This window comes from Hirundo rustica, chromosome 21, assembly GCF_015227805.2.
Source record: "Hirundo rustica isolate bHirRus1 chromosome 21, bHirRus1.pri.v3, whole genome shotgun sequence".
NCBI classification, from domain to species: Eukaryota; Metazoa; Chordata; class Aves; order Passeriformes; family Hirundinidae; genus Hirundo; species Hirundo rustica.
Window position 1 is genome coordinate 7,233,282 of NC_053470.1, and position 14,000 is coordinate 7,247,281.

At 45.5% G+C, this 14,000-nt stretch overlaps 1 protein-coding gene across 2 annotated transcripts in view; it reads left to right on the forward strand.

Annotated features, from left to right (window-relative positions):
* Positions 1–14,000, forward strand: part of VMA21 (vacuolar ATPase assembly factor VMA21) — a 66,605-nt gene that overhangs the window by 49,619 nt on the left and 2,986 nt on the right. Inside the window, exons 1-2 of one of the 2 annotated variants that reach the window (XM_040084127.1) lie at positions 11,734–11,828; positions 13,421–13,530. In XM_040084127.1, the coding sequence (XP_039940061.1) occupies positions 11,773–11,828; positions 13,421–13,530 (166 nt within the window). In that variant the 5' untranslated portion in view covers positions 11,734–11,772. Of the gene's footprint in view, positions 1–11,733; positions 11,829–13,420; positions 13,531–14,000 lie in introns of those variants that run through there. The other variant, XM_058423244.1, reaches the window with a different exon arrangement.

Here is a 14,000-nt window from a genome sequence, read left to right on the forward strand (position 1 = left end):
TCCTACCTGGTCTGGGAAGCAAAATATCCAGAAAGGTTCTAGTTTCCAGGGAATTCACTTTTGGATTGGCACATCCTTCAAAGCCCCCCCCTATTACCTGACTGAAGCCACAGGCTCAAAATCCCAGGATCATTTCGGTCAGAAAATACCTTTAAAATTGTTGAGTCCAGCCACTGATCCAGCACTGCCAAGCCCACCACTAACCCATATCCCCAAGTGCCACATCTGCACGTCTTTTAAATCCCTCCAGGGATGGTGATGCCCCCACTGCCCTGGGCAGCCTGTTCCAGTGCTCTACCACCCTTTTGGTGAAGAAATTTTTCCCAATATCCAATCTAAACCTCCCATGGCACAACCAGAGGCCGTTTCCTCTTGTTCTATTGCTTGTTATGTGGGAGAAGAGGCCAGCCATCACCTGGCTACAAGCTCCTTTCAGGTAGTTGTGAAGAGAAATAAGATCCCTCTGAGCCCCCATCTCCCTTAGCTGCTCCTCATCAGGATTGGGTTCCAGACCCTTCAGCTGCAGCTTCCTGAAGTCACCAAAGGGTTTTGTTGTAGTAGGGAGGCACCTTCCTGACAGAGGCTTTTGGCTGTAAGGTTCTCCATCCTCTCTGGTACGTGGGATGTGTGCACCACTAACGTTATGTTGAATGGAGCCCTTCCCTATCCCAGCAGCTGCTCTGAATTTTCCTGTTTTGGGGATTTCGTAATTATTTGAAGCATCTCTCTGTAATACTATATGGTCAAGCACACTGATCTGGTTTTTTTGCTATTAGCTTAATGTATCCTGCAGATGGGTGTTTTTATTTCGTTGCAAGTCAGGCTGGAGCTGCCAAGCTTCTCCTTCCCTGTTTGTGGCAGTTACAACCAAGAAGAAATAAATTTTGCTCACTCTAACAGCCATGACCTTTTCAATCTAAAGTGCTTGCACTGAATTCCATTTGAGTTAGCAATTTTTCATCCAGCACCCAGAAGAAAAAAAAAAAAAAAAAACAACACTCTGCCCTACAAATAACTTTCACAAATGCAAAAACTCGTTGCTAATCAGGCAGGAGAAATGTCTGGCATTTGGTGAGACTCGTTAAGCTGGTGGCTCTCAGCGCGTGCACTTCTGTGAAAGGGCACAGAGGAAGGAGGTGAGATGGTATTTGCTACCAGCCTCTGCTGCTGCTGGATCATCTGGGGCAGGGAGGTGTTTGATCAGCAGAGCTTGAGCCGCAGTTAATTTGCTGCTATCGATCTCCCACCACAGGCAACAGATACCGTGATCCAACACCAGGCAGTTGGACCAAGGTAAAAGTGCCTACCTCTGATTTCCTTTGCTAACAACACGTCTGAGCTCTTTGTGCTGGAGAAACCCACCCCACACCAGGTGGGAAGAAGCCAGAGGAGAATCCCTCGGTTTTCAGGATGAGTGGGCGGTGAGATGGAATGAGAACTGGCTGAATGGCAGATCCCAGAGGGCCACAATCAGTGGCACAGGATCCCCTTGGGGGCCTGTCACTGGTGGTGTCCCCCAAGGCTCAGTCCCGTGCCTGGTGCTGTTTAACTTGTTCATCAGTGCATAAGCACTGGGTGGAGGGTAGATGCCTCCTCAGCAGCTTTGCAGACAACACAAAGCTGTGAGGAGTGGCCGGTGCCCCAGAGGGCTGTGCAGCCCTTCAGAGGGACCTCAGCAGGCTGGAGAGAAGGGCAGAGAGCTGCCCAAAGTTCAACAAAGGGAAATGCAGGTCCTGCCCCTGGGGAGGGATCACCCCACCCACCAGGACAGGCTGGGGTGACCTGCAGAGCTTGACTTGTACCAGGGTAACAGAAAGTGGACTGGAGAGCAAGAAGAAGTTGAACCAGTGTTTGGCTGGAGGAAGTTGGCCTGATGGGGGAGATGAAGCCGTAGGAGGCATCCCCTCAGTCCTACGCTGGCTGAGATGCTTCATGTTTGTTTTTATAGCCTTACACAGGAAAAAAAGACTAGTTATTGAGAGAAACGTGCCATATGCTCTTGCATATGGCTGAAACATCTGCATATGTACCCAGGGATCTGATATATATGATGAGCTTCTGTTACAAATCTAACAGTGAAGGAATTCTCTTTTGGAATTCTTTTAATTCATTTTTTTTTTAACTATCTCTAAGTCTCTTTGAAGGAAGTCAGCCTCCTGGCTTTGTCTTCATGGGATTTCATGGAACCTGCAGGGCCCAGTGAACACAGAAGGTACTTACAGTTGTTTGTCTAAGAGTCACCAATGCTCCTGCCATCCTCAGGGATGTCTGAAGGCTGAGTGAGTTGTCCCAAACTCTTCCATTAACCACTGCTGCCAAGCAAGCAGCAAAGGAGCAAAGTAGATTCAAACTAAAACCATTCAAACAACCTAAACAGATGTTTTTGCAGCTTCCATCATCCTTTTTGCCTCGGCTGACTCCTATGACTCATGAAAGTAGTAGAATACAGAGAAATCAGAATATACTGTCTTTCCAATGGTGACGTTGTTAAGGTAAATGATTTAATAGAGTTACAAAAATAAAATAGACAACAAAATCTGTATTAATAGCAGTTCAGATGAAATGGAAAGAATACTGCTCCTCATGCTTAAAGATGTCACTGATAACCCAGCTGGCTAGTTAATCCAAGACACCCTGGAGTAGTGACTGTAGGAGATCTGTTCATCATATATGAAAATCCTGCTGTTTTCCCCAAAGTTAGTGTGTTTATCAAGGAGTTTATGAAACACTGGGTTTGTGTTGTGTTCATACAGCCCTCAGCATGAGGGAATCTCCCATCCTGGAAACAGCTGTTAGACAAAAAGCATTAGGGAAAATACCATATATGGGGTAATAAAGTGATATTTGTCTAGTTCCCCGCTGAGCTAGAAGGATGCCATAGGGTCTGAGACACAAAGTGTTTCTGGACAGAGAGAGAGAGAGCTCTTCATAAGAAAATGTTCCAGCTCATTCAGTTGAACTTGTGACAAATTCTCAGTTTCATGTAAGTTTCCTTGAACTTTCAAGGCAGGAGTCATAGAACTTGAGCCTTGTTCACCAGTAAGCGATGTCCCTCAGCTCCCCACGCACAAGTCTGTGGATCTTTGGTTTTTTCCACCTCTCAGGTGGAACCACTGAGCACCTTTGTGTGTCTGAGCCCCTTAAACTTGCAGGTTTTGTGTTTGCTGCGGGGAATTGCCTGTGGGCTCAGATGGGGTGAGGGGATGACAAGGAGATTGGAGGCATTTCCAGGCTCCTGAAATGCTCCACTTGTAGCAGTGCCCAGAGGGAAGCAATGAATGGAATCTCCTCATAATGGGGATAGTCACTTCTAAATTCAGTGTTAAAATTGCCTATTTCAATATTGAATCTACACTTAAGAAAAATCAGTGAAAAATGTGTTGTAAAACCATCTGATTTGGGGATGGTCTTGGGTGCCAGCTACCGAAAAATGAAAGAAAAGAGCCCAGACTGAAGCCCTGTGCTTCAAAATAACACAAAGTAGGAAATAATATATCATCAGTTCATTCAGTATTGCTTGCAACCTGCTCTTTTGTGCCAGAGATATGAGAACATAAGATTCCTTACAGAAGGTTTCATGGATGGCAAAAATTCCTAGATACTGCTTGAATTATGTGCCAATAGCTCAGCATTTGTGGAAGGTGTCATCTAATTAAACCAGAATTTCTAAGCACCAGACAGCAGGAAGACCAGTAATAAGAGAGTAAAATCCATCTGTATTACAGATGGGAAATGCAAGTCTAATAGTATGGCTTTAGGCAATGTTTAATTGAGTAGTTAAATTATCTTTTCCAGACGGGAAAATAAATTACTGCTCATCTCCCCAATTTATTTTAGCTTCTCCACATTCTGTTTCCTGAGGGAGTGGTGAGGGAGTGTGGGACATCCCCAAATATGCCCGGGATGATTTATTCACCCCATGTACCTTAATATCCCCTTCAAGGAGAACGTCTTATATGCATGTGGAAGTTGGGGTGTGTGTAACTGGCTGTGTTCTGCTCTTTTCTTGCAAAGAATATCTGCTGATCACTGTGGTGCTAATCACAGCTGTATGGCACATACACGTGTGTGTATATGGTTTTAAGTATAGTCTTTCTAAAAAAGCAAGAGAGAGGATCACTGGTTCACTGTCCTTCAGTCAGATCAGGAGTGTGTATCTCAGTGGAGCCATGCAACTTGCCAAAGAAGCTTTTCCAAGCTTTGGGATAGCCTGAAAGTCTTCACATTGACTCACAGCATTTTGTAGAATGGGATTATTTGTGTCAAATAACCTGAGGACTGTTACTCCTCAGGTTGCCTAAACTCAACCAAATGAACAGACAGCAACACACGACGCTCTTTGTGGTACATGGGAGCAGCACTGAAAATGCTGGACGATTTCCGTTAAGTATTGGATTCACGTGCTTCCATCTGCCTGAACATTTTCTGTGGTCAAATGTCTGCACGTAATAGCCATGCTAGAGTATGCTAGCTTGTGTGCTTTATGCTGGCTACAGGAACACAAGTGGCGTTCCACCTGCAGTGGAAATTTCTGCCCCAAAGTCATTCCTTGGAAAGTCTTGAGCAGGTCTGGGTTGGTTGGTTGGGTTGGTAGCTGACTGCTGGGCTGTGTTGTGTAGCTGTGATGTTTTTGATCCAGTGCTCCGAGCCTAAAAACAAATTTCTTGCATCTTGCAGAGCTGCAACCCAAATCCACGATGATGTCTGAATATTTGTGAATGTAGGAACAGGCATGTGCATGGCAGACAGCTGGGCTCAGTCTGCACCTTTCCAAACAAAATGATGACTTGCTTGCCAGTTGGTCACATCCCAGCCATTGGGTCTTGGCTGTGGGCTGGATGAGATAACCATGTTCCCCTTGTGTGGCCTGAAATTCTACTGAAATTCTGGGGGACAGAGTAGGGTGAAGTAGGTTTAAAAGCACTTAGGCAGGAGAGGCTCTGTAGTAGTGTAGGAGAATCTTGTTGCTATTATTACCTCTGAGAATTGCTGATGGGACTAGAGAAAATGACTTTTAAAATTACAGGTGGTGTATTTTTCCCCTTGGTAGAAATTTTTTCTAACAAAGTTAATAAAAGATTGTTTTAATGAATATGGATGCTTATTGCCTAGAAGCTCCATGGGTTCTAGAAGTCCTCAGGGGAAAATGTTGACTGGAAGAGCACAGGGTGCAAAGTTGATACCTCAAATTACTTCTCTCCAGACAGGTTGGGTTCAGAGCACTTCCAGGCTGTAGAGGTGCAGCACGGTCAGTGTGAGCCCTGAAAAACTCCTTTGCTTGGTGTGAGTTGTCACAATTTAATTTTTAGAATGTAGGTGCACAGATGTTTTTTAATCTGCCTGGAACACGAGTTTAACATACACATTTTGTGAAAGGACTTCACTAGCCCACTGTTGTCTCTGAGAACCTGAACCTGCCTTCCGCAAGTTGTGCCTGGTACCAGGACAAACTGCACAGTGCTGGGCTGCTGTTTGCTCCAATCCATCCGCCTCCCATTGCCTGGGGGTTTGGTCCACCTCCGAGCCAATTATCTTTTCATTCTCTTTTTGTTTAATTTCTAAACAGAAAAGGCAGTGTGACTTTAGAGCAGATGCACACCCAGGGCATTTCTTCTCCATGCTTGCTCCTCAGTGTCCCCAGTTTAGTTCTTGCACACTAACTTTAGCTCTTCTTATCATTGTGCTGTCTCACATCCCAGGTGAGAACAAGAGTGATGCTTCTGTTCACAGCCCTGCCCTTTTTAGTGACACCTCAAAGAAATCAGTGTAGTGACACAAGTGATTTTTATTGAGTTGTAGGACTGGATTTTATGCTCTGAAGGAACACTTACTTCACAAAAAGGCTTTGACATTTTTATAGAAATGGCTATAACTGTGTTATTCTATACGAGGAAGAATTTATTAAGCCTAGATCTGGATCTCCTTTAATGTTATGCAAATGACTAATAACAACTCTTCTTCATTACCAGCTCAGTGCCCAGGCCAGGGTTATTAAATCCCCCCTTCCCTTCCTTCAGTCTACATCTATCAGGCTGCCACAGTAGGCTGCAACACATCATCAGAATTCATAAAACCAGCCCAGGCTTGTACAGGGAGATGAGGCTGCAAAATTAAAACCCAAGTTGCAGAACAAGATTTTTTTTGCCTGTTGTGAGAGGAGCAAGCCGAGGTGTTTTGGGGCATGGTGTATTGAGTGAGGCATGACAACACCTTGTTTACTTGTGATCCTGAAAAATTTCACAACCACCATACAGTCGGGGGAAAAAGTAAGGGTTTGTTTCCCTCACTGCTCTGCTCAGATTACACATGCTGCATTTTTGTATTTTCAGGAGCGATTTCCACCGTGTTCCATCCAGATGTGCAATCATCCCCTACATCTCCTTGCTCTGCTCTCATCCTGGAGCTAGCTACAGGGGGCTGGGGTGCCTGTGACACCCAGCAGGGCTGAGCAGACCTTACTGCATTCTGAGTGGTGTTTAGACATTCACACTTGTAAGATGAAGCTTATTTCTCAAAAAAAAAAAAAAAAAATCTTTGAGTGTGTTGGAGATTTGTTTGGGGCTTGTGTGAAACGCTGAAGTTTGAAAGTAGTCAGGACTTTTCACTATGCACAGTCAACAGACCAAGAGAACAGCCTCATTTGTTGCTGGATAGCTGGGGGCAGTCCCCTGGGAGGCAGACGTGAATTAAACTTTAAAGGTGTATCCCAGAAGTAAAGCACATTTCTCCTCAGTCTGGGATGACCACACAACCCTTGAAACTGGGTAAATGAGCTGAGGACAACAGTTGCTTTTCTGACTTCTGTATGCTCTGAAAATATCAGCTGAATCAAATCCTGTAGGTGAGAAAAGTAAAGGAAAACCTTGTTTTGTGGATGTGGATGGGACTTTGTGTGGGCTGAACACCAACTGTTCAGTATCTTTTGTGGATGGATCTAGCCCAACTGATCAGAAGTGGCATGTGCTGAGTGAAAAAATACATATCTGAGGGAGTTCCTGGCCATCATTTTATGGACGAAAGGGAGAAGCAAAAGACATTCCTGTGAGTTTCATTTTCTTAGCTGGGGAAAGTTATCAGTGTTCTTCCCAGAGCAGTTCCAGGAACTGTAATTATGCTTTTGTGCATCAAAGGAAAAGGGTGTTTACACCTGACCTAGTCTCTGGGTAGATGAGATATTCTGCCTTGGGAAATTGTCACCTTCAGGCTGGCTGCTCTCACACAGCTAGTGCAGAGCACAATTTTCCCCCGCAGTGTAGTTGTAGCAAGCTGCCAGTTCACCCAAGGCATCAGCAGTTTTCTTGTCCTTTAGGTCAGGCTCTGGCCTGATGAAAAGTGCTAATGTAGATTCTTCAGAACTCAGTCTGTGATTTCTGCTATATAGCATTAACTTCATAAAAAGAGAAAAGTATTTGTATCCCAGTAAAACACGTAACAAAGTCATAATTTAGGTACAGGGTAATTACCTGTAGTGAAGTCTGGATTGGTGTGAGCATCACCAGCTCCTGCTCTTTCTGAATTCATGTCCAGCCCTTTGTTGCCACCCTGGGCCTGCCCCAGGTCTGCTGCAGAAAGGGCTGTGATGTGCACCAGTGGTCCCAGTGCGAGCACAGCTCTGTGCTGGGGACTCTGCTGGTGCTGGCTCCTCGCAGGTGCTGCTGTGGTTTGAGCCTCTGTTCAGGTATCTCACAGCTCACTGATGAGCAGAGCAAGTGAGGACTGCAAAGCTGCAGTCTGGAAATGAGAAATAGATGCTGGGTTATAAAGTATTATGCAATTAAACTAACAGCCCCCTTTAACAGCTAGAAATAAACTTCTTTGATGAGGGCTCAGCTATGATTCCTTCTATACTGAAATAATCTCCGAAAAGTTTAACCAGCTTCTAGAAAAGGCTTAAAACATGAGATTTAATGAAACAGAGTTTAAAAAGCCTCCAGACCCAGCCGTCCTTGCGGAGCTGTCGGATCGGCTGAGCTTTCTGGGGGCTCAGCACAGTGATGCTGAGCACGGGAGCCCCAAGGCGGGGGTCGCGGGCACGGGTGGGTGCGATGGTGGGATGGTGCCGGGGGGGCTCCCGGCAGCGGGTGCCCATTCCCAGCTGCGCAGCTCCATCTAGGGGATGCTGCTCGCCCGAGAGCGGCCGGGGCCCGGCATCTCCCGGGCAGGATTCCGGGAAATGGGCTGCTCCGAGCACGGAGATGCCGTGGCTGCAGGAGCCGCAGATCGTGCCGCCCCCGGAGCTGCCCCAGCCCTGCTCGAGAGAAGGACTTGGTCATCTGATGTGCGGCAGTCCTGGCACCAGCAGGGATCGGGCCGGGGAAGCACAAAAAGGATCCGGTAGCAGAAAAAAAGCGGAGGTGACTCCTCTTTGCGATGGTACAAGACACGAGGTGGTAATATATGATCAAAGACTAATTGCCTTCAAATAAGAGGAAAACCAGCTCCAGGCCAGCTGACAGGGAACCCGCTGGCTCTGTCTGATGCATATTCAGAACCACATCATCAGCAGAGGGAGTCAGCCCATAAAGTCAAGACTTTTGAGCAGTGTTCATTCACCTGAAAGCCAAACTAAGGCTCTGGCTGGATTCAAATGTCTTTGAGGTGAGTGCTGGATCCAAACAAGTAATTCCTGTCACTGTAGCTGACCTTGGAAATTTTTATTAGTTAGTTAAGATGCCAAATGCAGAGGACAGAACTGAAGCCACAGTGTCAGTTAAAATTTAGCTACTCTACTAATTAAGTCTGGCTTACGTCCTAAGCTGCTGGTATCCTGTATGGCTCTAAGCATATTACCATTCATTTTACTGGAGAATGCAAATATCGTCACTGTAATACTGATGGATGGCTTACTACATAACAGGATGGTGGGAAAGCTGGTAATTTTATAAAAGTTTATAAATTTTGTTGTGTGGATGGCCCAGTGTGCTGCATCTCTGCAATGCTTTCCAGGTCACAGGATGAACAGGGATGAACTTTTTGTGTCAGCTGCAATGAAAATAAAATGGAGACTTTCAGGAGTGGTGAGAAAGGGAAGCAGTTTTCATGTAACTGATGTTGTGAAGCTCATCAGAAATTCTTCCCTTTTAGGACTGTTTCAACAATGAAATGACAAGGTTTTAAATCCTCCCACACAATGAGCTCTTTGTTTTAACTTATCCTGGGATGTGCAATAACAGGGAATATAGCCCTAAAATGCCCAGATAAATGCTCTCTTTGCCAGTCACAGCATTAATGCCACTGTGGTTCTATTCCCATGGAAGATGGGTGGCCACCTATGGAACACGCTCTGTGGTTGTTGGGCTTTCAGCCTGAACAATCATGGAGAATCCCAGAGTGAGCCAATCCATCATTTCCCCTCTCATGAGACATCTTTTCTGAGGTGCAGAGGCTCACAGAACAGATAAATAAAGTATTTATTTGTATGTCATTTTTTTGATACATTACCATGGAAACAAGTAATGAAAAAAAAAATAATAATACTCTCGAGCAGGTGGTTTTGGTTTAAAATACCGTCTTTTCAGCTCCGCTCCTGTTGGGGATTGGATTCTCTTTCTGCATCTGCCACTAGATGGTATTGCTTTAACAGGCACCTTCCTGCCTCTTCTGCACCCTTGGGACACAGACTCCCAGAGAAGCAGGGGCCAGCTGTGCTTTTAATATTCTTCAAGCATCTCCTGGCAAATGTTGTTGAGGACAAAGTCTTGGAATCGCAGATATTTAGTCCCACAATTGGCAGCTTCGTGTGCTTGCAGCGCAGTTTCTGCTTAAGGGCAAGTTTTATACTTGTTCTATAATCCACAAGGTAAGACAGGTCTGTGGTCGGCCTGAAATTTCAGAATACTTGATGCATAAAATTTGAAGCAAACAGATAAAGCTTTGTGTACTTCAGGTCTTTTAGTTAATACTAAAATTTCTTTCACATTTGCAAAATTTTTCCAACAGTTTTGTATTTCCTTTATGTGCTCACAAAAGAAAAGCAGCAAATGTGCAGGAAGTCGTTCAGCAAAATTGTTATTAGTCTAGGAGATAAAAAACATCAGTGTGATGAGATATAAAGTAACTTTATATTAAAAGTTAATTACTTGGACTGTTCAGCCTTAAATGATTTGCTGCTTTCTAATCCTTGATATGCATCTTTATGGTAAGTTTATATGATGTGAGACTTATTCCACTTTTATATTTCCTTGTTTTGTTGTTCTGTTACTAAACTGTGTTATATCATTGCTTTTCCTACTGGGGAAACAATCAAGAAAGTCAAACCAAAAGTGGAAAGAACTTCCTGTAGTGATTAAATGTTCTCTGTACTGCATTCATAATTTTTTAGTGATCCAATTTCTATCTTAACTCTAACTTAATTGATTTTTTAAAAAATATATTTAGTCACTTTATTTGTTTATAAGTAAACAAAACCTGCTCCCACATTTCGTTTAAGTGTTGGGATTGGCTAGCTGGAATTTCATTAGGTGTTTTGCAGAGCTGTTTGGAAGTTTTAAGCTTGAGTTACACAGCAAACCTTCCTTGCATCCTCACCCAAATGAGTTGGAGCTCCAAAAACCCTCCCTGGCCCGTGCCAGTCCCTTCCTGCCCCTCTCATGCAAACTGTCACTGTGCTGGCTCAGGTGGCAGTGGATTCAAAGAGAAGGAAGGCTCCTTTGTTTTAAAAGAGCCCAAAATTGGTTGGTTTACAGTGAAAGCATGACCCCAAGAGCCAGACCTGACCCCGTAAGTGCAGAACAGCTTGAACTGTGCTGCATCTTAAACACGAGCGCGCTGCTGGCTGAGCTGTGTTCATTGCAGGGGGGGAAAAAAAGGTGCTTTTAACAAAAGTCACTCTTTTTCTCACGCTTACAGGAGAAAACAAAAAGCCTCAATATTCATAATCAGAGTGTAGAAAATCAATGCTGCATACAGGGCTGCTCCTTGCCTTCCACCTTCACACACTACAGCTGCTGGTGCCCATTTAGTGTCCAATGCCTCCAACCCAGGTGAGGGAAACTCACCCTGGGTAAGCTCTGAGAGGCAGTCTGAGAGTCCATCTCTCCATCCCTCAGTCTCTCCATCCCGCAGTCTCTTCATCCCTCAGTCTCTCCATTACTCCATTTCTCCATTCCTCAGTTTCTCCGTCTCTCCATCCCTCAGTCCCTCCGTTTCCCCATCCCTCAGTCCCTCCCTCCATTCCCGTCCCTCACTCTCTCCGTTTCTGTTTCCCCATCCCTCAGTGTCTCTCCATCCCTCACTCTCTCCTTTTCTCCGTTTCCCCATCCCTCACTCTCTCCTTTTCTCCGTTTCCCCATCCCTCACTCTCTCCGTTTCTCTGTTTCCCCATCCCTCAGTCTTCCCCCATCCCTCAGTGTCTCTCCCTCCCTCACTCTCTCCGTTTCTCCGTTTCCCCATCCCTCACTCTCTCCGTTTCTCTGTTTCCCCATCCCTCAGTGTCTCTCCCTCCCTCACTCTCTCCGTTTCTCCGTTTCCCCATCCCTCACTCTCTCCGTTTCTCCGTTTCCCCATCCCTCACTCTCTCCGTTTCTCTGTTTCCCCATCCCTCACTCTCTCCGTTTGTGTTTCCCCATCCCTCAGTCTTTCCCCATCCCTCAGCGTCTCTCCCTCCCTCACTCTCTCCGTTTCCCCATCCCTCAGCCGAGCGGGGCGCTCTCCCTGCAGTTCTCACCTCCCGCCGCTAGGCCGCGCCAGCCGGGCGGTCGCTATGGCGACGGCGGCGGCGCTCCCCGCGCAGGCGCGGCCATTGCGGCGGCTTCCGGCGGGCCCGAGGCGGCGATGGAGCGGTGCGGGCCGGGCCCCGTCAGCGCCGTGCCGGTGGCCGACTTCAGGCCGTGAGTCCCGGGGCGGGCGGGCGGGAGAAGGGCCGGGCGGTGGCTTGTGGAGAATGCTGCGCGCTGGGCCGCGGGGAGCGCTCCTGGCACCGTCAGCCCGCGATGCGGCTGCAGCCACGGGGCACCCGGGGAAGAGCGGGAGGGGAGCGGCAGCTCCGGCCAGGAGGAGCAGGAGGCCCCCGGGTTGCCTTGGTCACGCTGTATAACCCTGGCCCACCTGAGCCTGGAAGCTGCCGGCCGTCGGGGAAACGTGCCCGAGCTAGGCTGAGCTTATACACGAATGTTTGTTTTTGCTGCGTAGGGAAGCGATGAGAGTATGTCAGTGTAAGGAAAGTGTTTGTCAGCAGTGGAGTTTTTAACTTTGGTAATAAGCTGGAGGTCATCTTACTCTTCTGTGGGTAAGTGTCGATAGAATGGTTTCTGATTTCCACAGGGAAATTTTCAGTGCCGTTATGTCCTCCACCCTGCCAGTCCTGCAGGCCAAGGCTAGTAAAGGAAAAGAATTCGGATGCTTTTCTTTTTTTAAGAGACTTAATATGCTGCCCAAACGTATGACAGTACATGGGCAGGCAGAAATGCTGTTGGCTGCAGTGTGGAAGCTGTGCATGGCTGCACAAAACTGTCAGAGGATGAGACAATTTTTTTTCCCCCATTTCCACTTTTTTTTTTTCCAAAATAAAACACACGTATTTGTGTTTCAACGCCCTAAGGACTCATGTCTTTGCATCAGGCAACCTTTGAAAGTCAGAAGGGTATTGCCTGGCTTGCGTGTTTCCTTCAGCACAAAATGATGTAGTCAGCCGGGCAGAGTGGGTGAGAACCGGTGGGAGCACACCCAGAACCGAGCTGTGTGAGGTGTTCTGTAAACACAGCACCGACTCCAGCAGGTCAGGCTCAGAGACCCTGCCAAGTGCACAAACCTTCATAAGCCCTCTCCCGTTAAAGGTCTTTTAGGTTTAGGCCTGTGAAGGCAAAGTTTTGGTGCAGTGGCTCTTCGTTCTGGCTGTTACTACACTTATTCCAGCTTTCTTAGTTAAAAAGTGAGAAATTATTTTTAAATAGGGGAAGAAGACCTAATAAAAAGGAACTTGGAGGAGTAAGCTGTTACATTTATTTGGTGTACTTCCCTTTCTATCCCAGCCTGTAGGATTTGTCATTTTCCTGGACTTGTAGTTGCCTTTTTTTTTTTTTTTAAAAAGAAGGAACTTGGCAAGTTTTAATGCAGAATACTGTCATATGACATGTGCATGGGTAACTAATATTAGATATTTAATAATCGGGCAGTAGTGCACTGATAAACATATTAACCCCCCCTAAGTTATAATGCTTGCAGAACAGTAACAGGGAAAAGTCTAAATATTTTTTTAAATTTTGTTTGTGAGCTTAGACTGGCAGAATCATTACGTTGTTTTGAATACTCTCATTTTTATTGCAGCCAACAAATGCATACTTCAAGTCTTTATTGCTTCCAAACAATATATTTACTCAGTTCTTTAAAGGTAATCAGCTTCTGTTTGGAACAGGTTCTTGTCCTGTTTCGGGCATGTATATTGTGACTTGCTTTTGTGTGTAACTTCTCTTATTTATTTCAGAAATGAGGGTTCATTAACATCAACTTTAAGAACGCTTCTGTTCTTCACAGCTCTAATGATTACATTACCTGTTGGGCTATATTTTTCATCAAAGGCTTATGTATTTGAAGGTAATTTTGTTTCTGCCAATTAGCACTGTTTGTACAAAAACAGAGGAAAAGCACAATCCTCTAATAGCATCTTTGTTCTTCCTGTTTTGAATATTTGTTTCCATATATAGACAAAAGATCCTGTAATGTCTAATTAGATCAGAAAATTATATCAATTGTCAATGTATCCCTCCCTGCATTGTGGTCTGCAATCCAAAATTTGCTGTTTAGTATACCATGTTTATTATATTGTGTAGAGATGCATTGTTCCCCTTACCTAAAGGGTATTTAACACCACCCTGCAGCAGACTTTTGTCAGAATCATCAGAGATAAGTTTCCTGCAGGTATTGCAAACTAATCACGTGTTCAAGACAGAATAATGTTGTTTGTGAGGTTTCTATTTTGCTTTTTGAAACATATGTGCATTTAAACAAGTTATACGCCATTTCAGAGATTATGGCTGTTTGTTAGAGCAAGCAGACGTGTTGTA